Source organism: Pan troglodytes, chromosome 12, assembly GCF_028858775.2.
Source record: "Pan troglodytes isolate AG18354 chromosome 12, NHGRI_mPanTro3-v2.0_pri, whole genome shotgun sequence".
Taxonomy (NCBI): domain Eukaryota; kingdom Metazoa; phylum Chordata; class Mammalia; order Primates; family Hominidae; genus Pan; species Pan troglodytes.
The window spans coordinates 96,864,748-96,882,500 of record NC_072410.2 but is presented as its reverse complement, the minus strand read 5'-3'; the positions used below and the strand labels follow the sequence as shown (position 1 = coordinate 96,882,500).

At 48.7% G+C, this 17,753-nt stretch overlaps 2 protein-coding genes across 3 annotated transcripts in view; one reads left to right on the top strand and one right to left on the bottom strand.

The window, feature by feature from the left end:
* The window catches only part of KIF3C (kinesin family member 3C), a 55,829-nt gene extending 53,207 nt beyond the window's left edge, over nt 1–2,622 (bottom strand). The window contains exon 1 of one of the 2 annotated variants that reach the window (XM_001149366.6): nt 231–2,622. In XM_001149366.6, coding sequence (XP_001149366.1) covers nt 231–1,775 — 1,545 coding nt within the window. In that variant the 5' untranslated portion in view covers nt 1,776–2,622. The remainder of the gene's footprint in view (nt 1–230) is intronic. The other variant, XM_009442167.4, reaches the window with a different exon arrangement.
* Nucleotides 2,364–15,096, top strand: LOC470500 (cytochrome b-c1 complex subunit 6, mitochondrial-like). The gene is made up of 2 exons (XM_063788895.1): nt 2,364–2,588; nt 14,692–15,096. The coding sequence occupies exons 1-2, from the start codon at nt 2,364–2,366 to the stop codon at nt 14,983–14,985; spliced, it is 519 nt and encodes a 172-aa protein (XP_063644965.1). The 3' UTR covers nt 14,986–15,096.
* The last annotated feature ends 2,657 nt before the right edge of the window (nt 15,097–17,753 follow it).

The window sequence follows — 17,753 nt, the reverse complement described above, 5'->3', positions numbered from 1 at the left end:
GACCGCCTGTCCGCGTTGCTTCGTGTGTGTGTGCCTGTGCATGTACCTGGCAGCCCGGTATCACAGCAATTTGCCTGGCTGCTCTGGGGGCACATTTGGCAGGAGGGCAGTGTGCGGTGCTGAGGGAGAACCTCCACTTCAGGCCAGGTCACAGACTCTCAAAGAAGAGCCTCCTTGCCGGGATCCCCTGCGGGGACATCTCGAGTGCCCAGCTCCTCTGGGGCCCTTACCTTGTACTTGGCCGCAAGCAGCTCTGTGGCCTGCTGTTCCCGCCGCAGGTCCTCCAGCATCTTCTCCTTCTCCTCCAGCAGCTTCTGCTTCTCCTCGCTCACCAGGCTGCGGTCATCCTGGATGGCTGCCTTCTCCTCCTCCAGCCGCTCCTTCTGTTCCTGCAGGTAATTCTCCATGTTCTTCTCCAAGGCTGACTCCAGGATGGGCTGGGGCGGGCGGTGGTTGTTGTTGTTGTCATCCTCCTCTTCTGCCACCCAGGCCTCAATCACTGGGCCCTCAGGGTACCCAGGCGGGGCGGACACGGCCTTCTTCCTGCGGCTGCTCTTCCTCCGGGGCCGCTTCCCCAGCATCCCCCTCTTCTCCAGCTGGGCCTTCAGGCGGGCAATCTCCTCTTGGAATTCCCGCAGCAGTGTGTCCTTGGGGTCCTCGTTCACCCGGGGCTTGTTCTTGATGTTCTTGGCTCGGTTGGCAAAGCGCAAGGTGGAGAGGCTCTCATCGTAGCTGTGAGAAGCTGGCCCCAGTGTGGCTACCATGATGGTCTTGGCATTCCCCCCCAGAGAGTCCTGGAGCAGCCGGGTCAGCTTGGAGTCCCGGTAGGGAATGTGGGTGCTCCTGTTGCCCGCCAGGGCAGCAATCACGTTGCCCAGGGCAGATAATGAGAGGTTGATTTTGGAGGCTTCCTTAGGCCTCTCTCCACCAGCACCGCCACCACTGCCTCCACCGCCACCACCGCCACCCGAGGATGGTGTGGCTGCCCCTCCCGCTGTGTTGGGGCCTGCCTTGTTCTGCCTCTCGCTGCCAGCCAGGTCCACGAGGTTGAGCTTGCCCACTCGGATGTGGTCCTGGCCATCAGAGCCACGTTCGCTGCACTCCACAGTGATGATGAAGATGGCATGGGAGCGGGAGCTGACCTCGTTCATGTGGGTGCTGCCCACAGCCCGGGTCTGGTTCCCCAGGTTCATCACATGCTCAATCTCCTTGACATTCTTGGTGACGAAGGAGGAGAGGTCCTTGATGTAGACGCCAGTCTCGGGGTTCTCTTTCAGCTCTAGCCTCTTGCCCGGCTCCTTGGAGAGCAGGTCTCGAATCTCTTCCTGGTAGATCTCCAAATAGGAGGCCCGGACCAGGTACTGTTGGTTCTGGGAGCGGGAGATGTGGGTGAAGATGTGCTCAAAGGCATTCGGGATGACCCCGCGCAGCTCGGGCTCCACCCAGGTCCCCTGCATGGTATAGGTCTTGCCAGTGCCCGTCTGGCCATAGGCAAACACCGTGCCATTGAAACCCTGGAGCACGGAGTCTATTAGGGGCCTCACGGTTTCGTCATACAGGTCAGCCTGCTTGGAGCTGGCATCATACACGGCGTCAAAGGTGAAGGTCTTGGGCAGCTCCCCCGGGGCAGCGCGGGGGTTCCGCAGGGTCACCTGGCCCAGTTTCACGTCCATGGTCAGGATCTGCTCGTGACCAGCAGCCTCCTCCTTCCTGCTGAGGGGGCGGCACCGGGCCACCACCTTGAGGGCCTCGCTGGCCTTGGTCTTACTGGCCATTTTGCTGCTCTGACCTTCCTGCCCCCGAGCCCCTCCGCAGCCTGGGCGGTCCTGCTATCCTGCTCGCTAGGTCGGGATCAGCGGGGCCGGCCCAGCCCCCAGGCGCAGCTCTTCAATCCGCATGCAGCCTCCTAGGGTGGGGACGCTGGGAGGTGGCCCCAACGCTGCTGCAGTCCGGGCCTCCACCGCTCTCCGGTCCTCTCTGCACCGGCTGGGAGGTGAATTAGGCAGAATCCCCCAGTCGCCGCGGGAGCAGCGCCTGCCGAGCAGCCGTGCCCGGAGCCCGCCCCATGCTGGAGCAGAGGGAGCGCTGCCGTAAACAGCTTCGGCAACAATGAGATAAAGGAAGAGGAAAATGGGATGGGGGTGGGCGGCGAGCTGTCTTCTCCTCCTTCCTCTAGGGATCCATAGCGTGGGCTGCCGGTCGTGGGCGGCCGGGGGTCCCGGGCCTCCCGAGGGCAGAGGCTCACCTGGAGTCCTCCCCCCAAGCTGGGGGATCATTCATTGCAGCCAGCGCGGCTGCTGCTGCCTCTGCCTCCGCCTTCCCCGCCGCCGCCACTGGAGAATGAGAGAGAAAAACAGAAGGGGATGGGGCGGAGCAGCGGCAGCGAGAGTGATGTTGCCGCCGCGCTGCGGCCCCAGCTAAGCCTCCCGACTGGGGTGGGGCAGGGGGCGGGGCCGCGGGGCGGGAGGCGCGAGCCCGGAGCGGCCCGGGTGCGGGGGACAGGGGCGCATCGCCGTCTCTGCACCCCCGCCGACCGCTCCGGGATGACAGGCTCCGGTGCCGACCCAGGTCCTGCGCCCACCAGTCGGGTGCAGCGCAGCCACCGCCCGCCGTCACCCCACCGAGCCCGAGCATGCCGGGAATTGTAGTCCTGCCTTTGTTAACCGGGTTCTGGCAGGTTGCTAATGCCTTTCCCGGTCCCCCAGTCCGGGAGGCGCCTCCCTCATCCGCATGCCACCCCTTGAGTGACTGCTGAGCTTGCACCACCTATGCCTGGTCCCTCCGAGCCACCATCCTCGGACACCCCCCTGCTCCTGCCTTTCTGCCTGCAAATGGGTGCGCGTCACCCCTCCCCGTCAGGGTGTCGCCAGGCCTCCGGGAACCGAACTCCTAAATGTTCCTTGACTCTGTCCTTTCCTCCCCCTGTCCCGGTCTACTTCTGGCCTTCCTCTTCTCTCTGCTGGAGCCCACCTTCCAGCTGATTCTCTCGCACCTCATGTCCGCACAAGCACCCGGGAGCCCCCTCGCTCCTCCTCCACCGCCTTCCTTGTGTGAAAGGCTCTCCATCTTCCGCCTTCGCAGCCTCACCGCCACTACTCCTCTATAGAAAAATCTGTGTTCCAGACAGCCATTTCTTCAGTTATCCTGCGCCTGCTGAGCCCCAGGCCCCATTCTAGGATCTGGGTCCTTCCTGTCCTCAAGGAGTGCACATTCCCGGAACTGTGTTTTGTTTCTTTAACTGGCTTTGCTGTGCAGCATCTTTGTGCTTTTGCCCAGAGGCCTTGTCACCCTTCGGCACTTAGTGCCCTGCCACTTGGGCAGTTCAAGCACCTCCTCCTCCACGAAGCCTTCCCTTAGCAATTTTTTTTTCCTATAGTGAAAGAGGCACAGAATTTACCTAAGACAAAACCTGGATTGAAGTTCCAGTTCTGATGGCCATCCAACGGAGTGACTTTGAGCAGTCACTCCCCTTGCTGCAGCCTTAGTTTCCTCATTTATTTTTTTAAAAATTCGAGGCGGGAAAGAAATAATTAACAAGTACTTCATGGAATGGTTGGGAGGCTCAAATGAAATAATGAATCATGAAGTACTGTACCATGAGAAGTCCTGCCCTGGCTTGGATTGCCTAACAGCTCCTGCTTCCTTGAGTATCCTGGATAGACCATGTCTGTGCTTGGTGTTCCTCTATGGGAGTCTTAATCTTTTTTTTTTTTTTTTTTTCCTGTAGGATACAAATGAAGTGTAATTCCACAAGGCCAAGGACCAAGCCAGAGTCCTATCCATGGTCCACTCTGCAGAGGGCAGTTGAGTCTGTGGACTGAGCCCAAGCTGTCCTTACTCTCCATATGAGAACCAGACTGAGAGGTGCTGTTATCTGAAACCTGGAGACCCTTCTTCACAGAGGCACCAGAAGAGTCTTTCCACAAAACATTTCCAAGCATGTTATCCTCTAGAGGACCCAATTGTTTTGTTTTCCAACTCAACAAAATTTACCTCCTTAACTCTTCCCCATCCCAGAACTTTAGCGTGAGCTGGACTAGAGGCTTGAGACTTAGCTGAGAGCTTGCCCGCTTCTGAAGTTCCCTGGCCTCCCTCCACCCTCTCCTTGATTAAGCTCCACTGCTTATGATTAACATGGCTTTTGGACCAATTACGGGGTGGGGTTTTGGCTCCGTAGACTAACCCCTCTTGGCTCTCACAACATGATTTCTGGATGGAGCCTTTAGTTCTTCAACTATTTTCTGGTTGCATTCGGCTTTGGGTTTTGAGTGCCCTTTCTCTGCTTAGGCTAATGTATCTGACACTACAGCGCTGGATAAAAGGGATTCTCACCCTGTTCTCCCCACTTGATGTCACCACCTGGCAGGGGACTTACCCAGATCCTCTTGTGTGAGAGGGAGATTGGAATTGCATTGCTTACAAGATGTGTGATCCTAGGCCAGGCGCGGTGGCTCACGCCTATAATCCCAGCACTTTGGGAGGCCGAGGCGGGTGGATCATGAGGTCAAGAGATCGAGACCATCTTGGCCAACATCATGAAACCTCATCTCTACTAAAAATACAAAAATTAGCTGGGCATGGTGGTGCACGCCTGTAGTCCCAGCTACTTGAGAGGCTGAGACAGAATAATTTGAACCCAGGAGGCAGAGATTGCAGTGAGGCTAGATGGCGCCACTGCACTCCAGCCTGGCGACAAAGCAAGACTCCATCTCACCAAAAAAAAAAAAAAAAAAAAAAAAAAAAAAAGATATGTGATCCTGGGGAAATTATTTAACTTCTCTGAACAGCTATTTTTTCAGTGGAATAAATGAGGATAAGAATGCTTACATTGACCAGGTGTGGTGGCTCAAGCTGTAATCCCAGCTATTCAGGAGGCTGAGGTAGGAGGATCACTTAAGCCCGTAAGTTCAGGGCTGCAGTGAGCGATGATTGTGCCACTGCACTCTAGCCTAGGTAACAGAGTGAGAACCTGTCTCTGAAAAAAAAAAAGAGGGCTTACCTTACACATCAGGATTAAGTGAGATAATGTATGCAAAAACTCCTACGACATAGGAGGCACTCCAGAAATAGCAGTTTTCTTTTCTCTTGTCCTTTGCATTCAAGGCTGTTCACTTCAGCGTCTCCATTTTCACCACTGTCTTCATTTTTCCTTCCTCTTACATACTCAAGTCTCCAGCCACTCTGATTAGCTTAAGTCCCCCAAACACACCCCACTTTTTCGTGTCTCCTTGTCTTTGCTCATGCTGCTTCTCTGCCCGAAATGTCCTAACTTTGTTTTTATTTCAATTAATTTATTTGAGAAGGGGTCTCATTCTGTCACTCAGGCTGGAGTGCAGTGTTATGATTATGGCTCACTGCAGCCTCAAACTCCTGAGCTCAAGCCATCCTCCTGCCTCAGCCTCCCGAATAGCTGGGACTACAGGTGCATGCCACCACACCTGGATAATTAAAAGCAATATTTTTTTAGGCCGGGCGCGGTGGCTCACACCTGTAATCCCAGCACTTTGGGAGGCCAAGGCAGGGGGATCACAAGGTCAGGAGTTTGACACCAGCCTGACCAACATAATGAAACCCTGTCTCTACTAAAAATACAAAAAATTAGCCGGGCATGGTGGTGGGCACCTGTAATCCCAGCTACTTGGGAGGCTGACGCAGGAGAATCCCTTGAACCCGGGAGGTAGAAGTTGCAGTGAGCCGAGATTGCACCAGCCTGGGTGACAGTGCAAGACTCTGTCTCAAAAAACAAAAACAAAAACAAAAACAAACAAACAAAAAACAATATTTTTTAACATTAGCCAGGTCTCATTCTGTTGCTGAGGTTGGTCTCAAATCCCTGGACTCAAGTGACTCTCACACCTTGGTCTCCCAAAGTGCTGGGATTACAGACATGAGCCACTGTACTCAGTCTTCCTAACTGTGTCTGTTTCTGTCTACATAGCCTCAGCTTCTATTCATTCCACTGCTCAATCTCACATGACTGGCCCAGTGCGGTGGTTCACACTGTAATCCCAGAACTTCGGGAGGCCGAGGTGGAAAGAGCATTTGAGGCCAGGCGTTCGAGACCAGCCCCATCTCAATTAAAAAAACAAACTTATATGGCTTCTCCTCTCACTACGCAATAGAGACCTCTCTTACCAAGGACATCAGTGAGTTCCAGTGCCACCCTCTAGTGTCATTATAGCTTATGGCTTCCATTATTGTCTATATAGTTCCTAGATTTGTATCTCCAGTCCAGACCTCTCTTCTGAGTTCTAAACCTCTATATCCGACTCTGTAATGGACAGAGCCACTTTGGTGGCTCTCCAGGTACCTGAATTTCTACTTGTTCACACTGAACTCATTATTCTCCCCTCCAAAAATATTACGTAGCTCTGTAAATAGCATTTCCTTCAGTCTCAGTGTATCCATTTGAATACATTGAATCCATTTGAATACGAAATTCTGCCAACTTCCTGCGTATTTCTCAGATTTATCCATTTATTTTCTACTTCCATAGGGGCTATCATGACCAAGCCATCGTATTCTCTGGCCTGACCTCCTATAGTAGCCTCCAATCTGGCCTCTCTGAATGGGGAGATTCAGAGTCTGCTCTTACCCCTATGTATTCATTCTTTAGAAAGCAATCTTTTTGACTGGGCACGGTGGCTCACGCCTATAATCCCAGCACTCTGGGAGGCTCAGGTGGATGGATCACCTGAGGTCAGGAGTTCAAGACCAGCCTGGCTGATGTGGTGAAACCCCGTCTCTACTAAAAATACAAAAATTAACCTCGTCGCTATTGAAAATACAAAAAGTAGTGCACGCCTGTAATCCCAGCTACTCGGGAGGCTGAGGCAGGAGAATCACTTGAACCCTGGAGGTGGAGGTTGCAATGAGCTGAGATTGTGCCATTGCACTCCAGACTGGGTGACAAAATCGAAATTCTGTCTCAAAAAAACGAAACAAAAAAAAGAAAGTAATCTTTTAAAAACATCTATCTGGCCAGGCACAGTGGCTCATGCCTGTAATCCCAGCACTGTGGGAGGCCAAGGTGGGAAGATGGCTTGAGGCCAAGAGTTCAAGACCAACCTGGGCAACATAGTAAAACCCTATCTCTAAAAAAAAATTTGTTTTAAAAGCTAGATGTGGTGGTGCATGCCTGTAGTCCTAGCTACTTGGGAGGCAGAGGTGGGAGGACCCCTAGAGCCCAGGAATTCAGGGGTGCAGTGAACCATGATCATACCACTGCACTCCAGCCTGCGTGACAGAGCAACACCCTGTCTCTAAAATAAATAAATAAATAAGTGTAAAAATCAGCCGGGCGCTATGGTTCATGGCTGTAATCCCAGAACTTTGGGAGGCCAAGGCAGGTGGATCACCTGAGGTCAGGAGTTCAAGACCAGCATGGCCAACATGGTGAAACCCCATCTCTACTAAAAATACAAAAAAATCAGCCAGGTGTGGTGGCACAGTCCTGTGATCCCAGCTACTTGGGAGGCTGAGGCAGGAGAATTGCTTGAACCTGGGAGGCAGAGGTTGCAGTGAGCCAAGATCACACCACTGCACTCTAGCCTGGGAGACAAAGTGAAACGCTGTCTCAAAAAAAAAGTAAAAGTAAAAACACCTATCTGATCATGTCACCCCATGCTTAAAAAGCTTCCAGGCCGGGTGCAGTGGCTCACGCCTATAATCCCAGCACTTTGGGAGGCAGAGGCTGGCGGATCACGAGGTCAGGAGATCGAGATCATCCTGGCCAACATGGTGAAACCCCGTCTCTGCTAAAAACACAAAAACGAGCCAGGTGTGGTGGCACGCGCCTGTAGTCTCAGCTACTCGGGAGGCTGAGGCAGGAGAATCACTTGAACCCGGGAGGCAGGGGCTGTAGTGAGCCAAGATCGCGCCACTGCACTCCAGCCTGGGTGACGGAACAAGACTCCGTCAAAAAAAAGAAAAAAAAAAAGCTTCCAGTGCTTCTCATTGAATTTTTTTTTTTTTTTTTTTTTTTTTTGAGATGGAGTCCCTGTCTGTCGCCAGGCTGGAGTACAGTGGCACGATCTTGGCTCCATGTAACCTCTGCCTCCCGGGTTCAAGTGATTCTCGCTGTCTCAGCCTCCTGAGTAGCCAGGACTACAGGTGCGCGCCACCAAGCTCAGCTAATTTTTGCATTTTTAGTAGAGACGAGGTTTCATCATGTTGGCCAAGATGGCCTTGATCTCCTGACCTGGTGATCCGGCCACCCTGGCCTCCCAAAGTGCTGGGATTACAGGCGTAAGCCACCATGCCCGGCCATTTCTTACTGGTCTTAATGTAAACTCCACATCATTAACACAGTCAGCAACGCCCTGCACAACATGGCACCTGTGCACATCTCTGTCACATCACATGCCACTCTCCATCTTGCCCCTCGTGCTCTAGTTACAATGACCTTCTTCAGCTCCCTTCCAGTTTCCTGTCACAGGGCCTTTACACATTGTGTCTCTGCTTCTAGAATATTTATCCTCACCATCTTTGCCTAGATACCTTCTCTTCATCCTTTGGATTTCAGCTTGAATGTCCCTCCCTAAGGATATTTTTCTTGATTTACCAACCTAGGTATGTCCCTCTGTAATAGGTTCTCATCCTTCCCTGTACTTTCCTTCATAGAAATTAGTACAAGTATAATTAAATCATAATTTGTCCACCTCCTCTGGTCTGTGAGGTCATAACATGTCTGCTTTATTCATTTTTGTGATCACAAAGACTAGTGCAGCTTCCAGTACATAGTTTGTGCTCAATAAATATTTTTTCAAATAAATAAAGTCCCATATGAGCATCACCTCTTCTGGGAAGACTTATTTGACTCCCCTGACTCTACCAGAATTATTTTTCCTTTTGGCCAGGTGCGATGGCTCATGCCTGTAATCCCAGCACTTTGGGAGGTTGAGGCCAGTGGATCACTTAAGCGCTGAAGTTCAAGACCAGCCTGGGCAACATACTGAAACCCCCATCTTTTAAAAAAATTAATTAATTTGTAAAAAAGAAAAAAAAAGTTCCTTTCTTCATGTTGCTATAGCTCTCTGTTTAGCTAGACCCCTAGTACTCATCACAGTTTGACTTGTACTGTGGCTAACTGAGTCTGTCTCTCTCACCCTAAAGTGTTGAAGACAAGAGCCATGTTTTTTGTCTTTGTGTCTCCTTTTCCCATACCCAACACAGTTCTGGCTGCAATTAAGGTAGTTAGTATTTGCCCGAGGGCGGTGGCTCATGCCTGTAACCTCAGCACTTTGGGAGGCCAGGCCAGTGGATTGCTTGAGCTCGGGAGTTCGAGACCAGCCTGGCCAACATGCCAAAACCTCACCTCAACAAAAAACACAAAAATTAGTCAGGTGTGGTGGCATGTGCCTGTAGTCCCAGCTACTCAGGAAGCTGAGGTGGGAGGATGGCTTGAGCCCAGGAGGCAGAGGTTGAAGTGAGCCAAGATTGCATCACTGCACTCCAGCCTGGGCAACAGAGTGAGACCCTATTTCAAAAAAAAAAAAATATATATATATATATAGTTAATATAGTTATTATATAATATTGTTATATAGTTAATATTGGTCATTAAGCAAATGAATTAATTTTTTTTTTTGAGACAGAGTTTTGCTCTTGTTGCCCAGGCTGGAGTGCAATGGTGCGATCTCGGCTCACCGCAACCTCTGCCTCCCAGGTTCAAGTGATTCTCCTGCCTCAGCCTCCCAAGTAGCTGGGATTACAGGGATGCGCCACCACATCCAGCTAATTTTTTGTGTATATTTTTAGTAGAGACAGGGTTTCTCCATGTTGGTCAGGCTGGTCTCGAACTCCCGACCTTAGGTGATCCACCTGCCTCGGCCTCCCGAAGTGCTGGGATTACAGGCATCAGCCACCGCACCTGGCCATGAATGAATGTTTAAAGACCTTCAAGGCAAGAATGAATAAATAAATAAATAAATAAATAAATAAATAAATAAGTATTAAAAAGGCCGGGCGTGGTGGCTCACGCCTGTAATCCCAACACTTTGGGAGACCGAGGTGGGCGGATAACAAAGTCAGGAGTTCAAGACCAGCCTGGCCAACATGGAGAAACTCTGTCTCTACTAAAAAATACAAAAATTAGCTGGGCGCCTCTAATACCAGCTATTCGGGAGGCTGAGGCAGGAGAATCGCTTCAACTCAGGAGGCGGATGTTGCAGTGAGCCGAGATCGTGCCATTGCACTCCAGCCTGGGCAGTAAGAGCAAAACTCTGTCTCAAAGAAAAGAAAAAAAAAACCTTCAAGGCAAGAGAATGGAAAGGTGAGACAAAGAAATCACAGTAATAAACCCTTAGATTTGTAGTGTGATTAACAGTTAATAAAGTATTATCACATTTGTTACTCACTTGATCTTCACATAAATCCCAGGAGAGAAGAAACTATTAATATCCTCACATTATAAGGAGGACCCTAAGCTTCAGACTGATTAAGTGACTAAGAAAGGAAACGCAGCCAAGTGGCACAGTCTACAGACTCCAAACCTGCAGCCCTCCTAGTGTTTCCCCTGTGCCACGGGGTGAGCTTCCTATGATGGTAAGGTACAGATCAGTTGCTTCCCAGTCCTGGTTTGAATGACAGCTTCATTGAATACAGACCCGTCACTGGCTTGGTGGGAGGAAGAAGCTCCTTTGCTGCATTTCCTTTGATAATGAAAGTTCTTGGCAGGGCACAGTGTCTCACGCCTGTATTTCCCTGCATTTTGGGAGGCCAAGGCGGGCAGATTGCTTGAGGTCAGGAGTTCAAGACCAGCCTGGCCGACATGGAGAAACCCTGCCTCTACCAAAAATACCTTAATTAGCCAGGTGTGGTGGTAGGTGCCTGTAGTCCCAGCTACTGGGGAGGCTGAGGCAGGAGAATCGCTTGAACCTGGGAGGCAGAGGTTGCAGTGAGCCGAGATTGCACCCCTGCACTCCAGCCTGGGTGATGGAGCGAGACTCTGTCTCAACAACAACAACAACAACAAAAGTCATTTTTCCACAGGGGATTCCCGTTCCACCACCTTCTTCCAGTGTGGTCCCAGTGACAGCCACAGTAAGATTACACAAAGAAGACAGAGTTCACTCTTTGGTAATCCTGGGGTCTACAAATGTTCAAATACAAGTAATTCAGGTTTGGATTTACCCTACAAAAACCAAGTTCTGGCTGGGTGTAATAACTCACACCTGTAATCCTAGTACTTCGGGAGGCTGAGGCAAAAGGATCCCTTGAGCCTGGGAGTTTGAGACAAGCCTGGGCAACAGAGGGAGACCCTGTCTCTAAAAAAACAAACAAAAAAAAACAGGCCAGGTGCGGTGGCTCACGCCTGTAATCCCACCACTTAGGGAGGCTGAGGTGGGTGGTAAATCACCTGAGGTCAGGAGTTCAAGACCACCCCGGCCAACATGGCGAAACCCCATCTCTACTAAAAATACAAAAATTAGCCAGGCCTAGTGGCACGAGCCTGTAATCCCAGCTACTCAGGAGGCTGAGGCAGGAGAATCACTTGAACCTGGGAGGTGGAGGTTGCAGTGAGCCGAGATCGCACCACTGCACTCCAGCCTGGGTGACATCTCAAAAACAAAATCAAAAACAAACAAACCAAGTTTTGCCAGCAGAGGGAGACATGACTATGTGACAGAATTACTGGATGAGCTCCAATTTCTGGGCTATCAATCGTTATGCAATTACCTAACTGTATGAGTTATTACCTAACTATAGGAGTCTACCAAATGTGTCTAAGCTTGATTTCTCATTGCGCCTCTTTCCCCTGCAGCTTCCTGTCTACAATCTCTGCTGTAATTTCTGGTGAACAGGATTTGTCAACCTAAATTAAAAAATCATAGAAAAATCTGAAAATTAAGACTCTGGATATTATAAAAAGAACAGTTCATAGTTGTTCCCCTTTACTGAGAACCTAATGGGTGGGTCACAGATGTTTTATCTAATCTTCACATTCACTTACCTGGTAAGTGGCTGCACTGGAACTTGAGCCTAATTCCTCCCACTCGAAAGACAGCGTTTTTCCTACCACCCTGTCCTAAGCCCTAAGGCTCAGCCCTCAATCCACCTCTATCTGGTCTAACTCTACCTTCCTCTTTCAACACTACCTGCCTCCTCAGTAAAGACCTGCCTCCTCCAGACCTAGGGGCCTCTTCCTCTCCTTACCTTCTGGGGCAATTTGTACGATGTGCAATTACCATCTGCTTTTTTAAATGGTGCTATCCATCCGTCTATGAATATATTGTGTCTCCCCAACTCGAGTTCTTCTAATTTGCTATAAGTAAGTGTCTTGTTCCAAAAGTAATTTAAGAACATTTTTAAAAGAGTTTTGACCAAACTATATATAGAATTGTCTCAATTTTGTTTTAAAGCATCGTACATGTTGACTCCTCTTCCTCTTACCCTAAATACAATTCATCAACAAATCCCATCCCGGTTCTACTTAGAAAATCTGTTGATCCAGATTCCAAAACTCTCCGCGCTACCACCACTACCCTCTTAGTCCATGCCCCCTACATCTCTCACCTGCACGCTGCAGTAGTACTTTAACAGGAACCCCTGGTTCCACCCTTATCCTCCTACTCTCCCTCTGCGACAGAACAGCTAGAGTCTTCCTTCAGAACTACACATCAAATCATCCTACCTCCTCCTCTCCATCCTCCAATGATGTCTCATCCCTCTCAGAACGAAATCCAGGCTGGGTGCACTGGCTTACGCCTGTAATCCCAGTACTTTGGGAGGCTGAGGTGGGCGAATCACCTGAGGTCAGGAGTTCAAGACCAGCTTGGCCAACATGGCAAAACCCTGTCTCTATTACAAATACAAAAAATTAGCCGGGCATGGTAGTGCATGCCTGTAATCCCAGCTACTTAGGAGGCTGAGGCAGGAGAATCACTTGAACCCGGAAGACGGAGGTTACAGTGAGCCGAGATCATGCCACTGCACTCCAGCCTGGGTGACGGAGAGAGACTCTGCCTCAAAAAAATAAAAAAAGAAAGAAAGAAAAGAATGAAATCCAAAGTCCTTGTTGGGGCACGTACACTGTACTCTATCAAGCTCCTGGTCACTTCTCCTGTGTCATGTGTTCCTATTCCCCCCTTCCCTACTCTCATCCAACAACACTGGCCTCCTTGTTCCTCAGTCCTGCCAAGCACCTTCCAGCTTGAGGGCCTGCGCCTTGCTCTTTCCTCTGCCTGCAAGCTCTCTCTCTCAGCGTCTCACTCGGCTTCCCTCCTTCCTGTCATTCACTTGTATTTGCAAATGTCATCTCCTCAGAGAAGCTTTTTTGTCTGTGCTTCCTAAAATACTTCTTTGTCATTCCCTATATCCTTACTCCATTTTGTTTTTCTTCACAGCACTTACCACAATATGACATTCTAGATATTTCTTTATCTGTTTATGTTTTCTTCTTCCCATTAATGTGCAATGAGATAATTTCTCCCAGTGCCTAGAAATATGCCTGGTTCAGGCCCGGCACAGTGGCTCATGCCTGTAATCCCAGCACTTTGGAAGGCTGAGGCAGGCAGATCATGAGGACAAGAGATCGAGACCATCCTGGCCAACATGGTGAAACCCCGTCTCTACTAAAAATACAAAAATTAGCCGGGTGTGGTGGCGGGCGCCTGTAGTACCAGCTACTTGGGAGGCTGAGGCAGGAGAATCACTTGAACCCGGGAAGCGGAGGTTGCCATGAGTCGAGATGGCTCCTTTGCACTCCAGCCTGGGCGACAGAGTGAAACTCCGTCTCGGGGAAAAAAAAAAAAAAGAAATATGCCTGGTTCATGATAAGCCCCCAGGAGATATTTGCTTAATGAATAAATGGTGAATTAAGCTATTAATAGTTTTCACAACCATCTTTTTTTCTTTTCCTTTTTTTTTTTTTTTTGAGACAGGGTCACACTGTGTCACCCAGACTAGAGTGCAGGGGTGCAACCACGTTTCACTGCAGCCTTGACCTCCTGTGCTCAGGTGATCCTCCCACCTCAGCCTCCCAAGTAGCTGGGACTACAGCACCACGGCACCCCGCTAATTTTTTTGTTTTTTATTTTTTGTAGAGATGGGGTTTCACTATGTTGCTCAGGCTGGTCTCAAACTCTTGGACTCAAGCAATTCGCCATCTTTGGCCTCTGAAAGTGTTGGGATTACAGGTGTGAACCACCGTGCCCAGCCACAACCATCATTTTGAATAGCTGCTTAACTTAATGTAATTTTTTTTTTTTTTTTGAGACAGATTTTCGCTGTTGTTGTCCAGGCTGGAGTGCAATGGCGCGATCTTGGCTCACCACAACCTCTGCCTTCCGGGTTCAAGAGATTCTCCTGCCTCAGCCTCCCTATTAGCTGGGATTACAGGCATGTACCACCACGCCTGGCTAATTTTGTATTTTTAGTAGAGATGGGCTTTCTCCATGTTGGTCAGGCTGGTCTCGAACTCCTGACCTCAGGTTATCCACCCGCCTTGGCCTTCCTAAGTGCTGAGATTACAGGCGTGAGCCACCGCGCCCAGCCTTAGTAAATTATTTTGTGTGTGTGTGAAATACTGGGTTGAATCACATGAATTCTCATTTTGTAGGTTAATAATGACGGCATATTGACTTCAGGCCAGATCGCCGGATATCAGCTGAGTGACTCTTACAAGTCCTTCTGCATCCTGAAGTGGATTAGGTGCCGCAGTTGCTGCTCGTGTTGAATCCAGAACCGTAGCCAGACATAGGACTGGAGGACGAGCGAAAGATGCTGACCGAGTCCGGAGATCCTAAGGAGGAGGAAGAAGAAGAGGGGGAATTAGTGTTTCTACATCAGGATCCCCTAACAACAGTGAGAGAGCAATGCCAGCAGTTGGAGAAATGTGTAAAGGCCCAGGAGTGGCTGGAGTTCTGTGATGAGCGTGTATCCTCTCAATCACATACAGAAGAGGATTGCACGGAGGAGCTCTTTGACTTTTTGCATGCAACGGACCATTGCGTGGCCCACAAACTCTTTAACAACTTGAAATAAATGTGTGGACTTATTCCCCACAGCCTTCATCACCTGGGCATCAGGATATTTCCTTATGGTTTTGGATATGCCATTTGTTTCTTATTTCTGTAACTGTAAGTTCACATGAACCTCATGGATTTTGGCTTAGTCTGGTAGCTTCTATGTAATTCGCAGTGATTTCATCTTAATAAAGTTCTGTGATCTGCAGTCTGCAAAAAAAAAGAAATGACTGCATATTGGCAATTACACATAGTTTAATCAAATAAAACACATTCAGAAAGGTGCATGGTACATAAACACACGGCTTAAAAAAGTATTATTATTTGAGATGGAGTTTCACTTTTGTTGTCCAGGCTGGAATGCAATGGCCCAATCTCAGCTCACTGCAACCTCTGCCTCCCTGGTTCAAGCAATTCTCCTGCCTCAGCCTCTCAAGTGGCTGGGATTACGGGTGTGCGCCACCAGGCTCAGCCAATTTTGTATTTTTAGTAGAAACAAGGTTTCACCGTGTTGGTCAGGCTGGTATCGAACTCCTGACTTCGTGATCCTCCCACCTCGGCCTCCCAGAGTGCTGGGATTACAGGTGTGAGCCACCATGCCTGGCTCAGAATTATTATAAGACAATATCCATGTGCCCATTATCCAGGCCAAAAATAGGATATTGCCACCATCCTAGAAGCCCCCTGCAGGATTTTCTGCTGTCAGGAATTCCCCCTTACTCGTTAAAGGTAACCACTATCCTAGCTTTTCTGGTAATTCTTACCTTTTCTTTTTTCTTTTATCAACTAAAGATTATGGTTTTGGTTTGCCTGCTTTTGAACTTTATGTAAACTTATATAGTGTGTATTCTTTTGTACCCGGCTTTTTTCTTTTTATTTTTCCTTCCTTATTTATTTATTTATTTATTTTTTATTTTTAGTAGAGACAGGGTTTTACCATGTTGGCCAGGCTGATCTCGAACTCCTGGCCTCAAGTGATCCACCCACCTCGGCCTCCCAAAGTGCTGGGATTACAGGTGTGAGCCACAGCGCCCAGCCATGTACCTAACTTTTTTCTTTTCTTTCTCTTTTTTTTCTTTTTATTTGAGAGATTTATCTGTGTTTGTTTTATCTATAGTCCATTCATTATTACTATATAATATCCTATTTTATGAATATACTACCCATGATCGGCTCCTGATGGACATTTGGGTTGTTTCCACTTTGGGATTATTACAAATTATGCTGCCATGAATATTCTTGTCCATGTACCCTGTGTAAGTTGAACACATTTCTGTTCGGTATTGTCTTAGTTGGTTCTGGTTGCTGTAACAAAATACCATAGTCTGGGCAACTTATAAAGAGTAAACATCTATTGCTCACAGTTCTGGAGGCTGAGAAGTCCAAAATCAAGGCACCAGCAGATTTGGTGACTGGCGAGGTCCTGCTTCTTTCATAGATGGCACCTTCTTACTGTGTCATTATATGCTAGAACAAGCAAAGAAGCTCCTTCAGCCTCTTTTATTGTAAGGGTGCTAATCCCATTCACGGGACCTATGACTTCATGATCTAATCACCTTCCAAAGGCCCTACCTCTTAATACTGTCACCTTGGGGGTTAGGATTTCAACATATGAATTTTAGGGAGACACAAACATTCAGACCATAACAAGTACATACCTAGGAATGGAATAGCTGGGTCACAGAGAACGCATTATTTTCAACTTCAGATAATGTCAAACTGTTTTCCAAAGTGGGCATAACAATTTGCACTCCCAGCAGTGCAAGAGGTCCAGTTGCTTCACATCAGCACCAATACTTAGTAATGTCATTCTTAGTTTTAGATATTTGGTATCTCGTGCTTTTAATTTAGGTTTCCCTGATAACAAATAAAATTGAGCACTCTTTCATATGCTTTTTGGCATTTCCATATTTTCTGTGAATTTCCTGTTCAAGTCATTGCTCATTTTTTGACTCAGTCGCCTGCCTTTCTTACTGCTTATTTTGGATTTCAGCCTTCTGTTGCTTATATGCATTCCAACCATCATCTCTGTGGCTTGACTTTTCATTCTGTTCATAGTGCCCTTTTATAGCCAGGATTTCTTAATTTTAATGTAGAAACATTTATCAATCTTTTATTTGGCTTGGCACTTTTTGGATCTTGCTTAAAAACTCTTCCTGTACCCCAAGGTCACAAAGATATTCTTGTATACTGTTTTCTTTTTTCTTTTCTTTTCCTTTCTGTCTTTTCTTTTCTTTTCTTTTTTTTTTTTTTTTTTTTTGAGACAGAGTCTCACTCTGTCACCCAGGCTGGAGTGCAGTGGCACATTCTTGGCTCACTGCAACCTCCACCTCCTGGGTTCAAGTGATTCTCCTGCCTCAGCCTCCCCAAGTAGCTGGGACTACAGGTGTACGCCACCACGTCTGGCTAATTTCTGTATTTTTAGTAGAGATGGGGTTTTGTCATGTTGGCCAGGCTGGTCTCAAACTCCTGACCTCAGGTGATCCGCCTGCCTCAGCCTCCCAAAGTGCTGGGATTACAGGCATGAGCCACCGCGCCCAACCAAACTTTGCTCTTTCTTAAATCTCAGAGTGGGACTGCCAGTGCCAGCCTGGCATTCCCTCTTGAAATCATCACCTATTTCAGAGGAGGCTGCTACAGTGGGAAGTCAGGACAACAAGGTTGGGGCCAAACTCTGGTCTCCCAGGCATTTCACCTTGATAGGAAAAGTGCCTGAATCTGTCCTCCTCATTTGGCTCATGTGCAGAACAAGGCACAAAGCCCTGCGTCTCCCGGCTGCCTGTCCGA

What these genes read in the sequence shown, in the direction of transcription:
- LOC470500 (XM_063788895.1), top strand. Translation starts at nt 2,364, where the DNA reads ATGGGGCGGAGCAGCGGCAGCGAGAGTGATGTTGCCGCCGCGCTGCGG. An exon ending in GTCCTGCGCCCACCAGTCGG is followed by an intron (nt 2,589 to 14,691) that starts GTGCAGCGCAGC and finishes CCAGAACCGTAG; the next exon opens with CCAGACATAGGACTGGAGGA.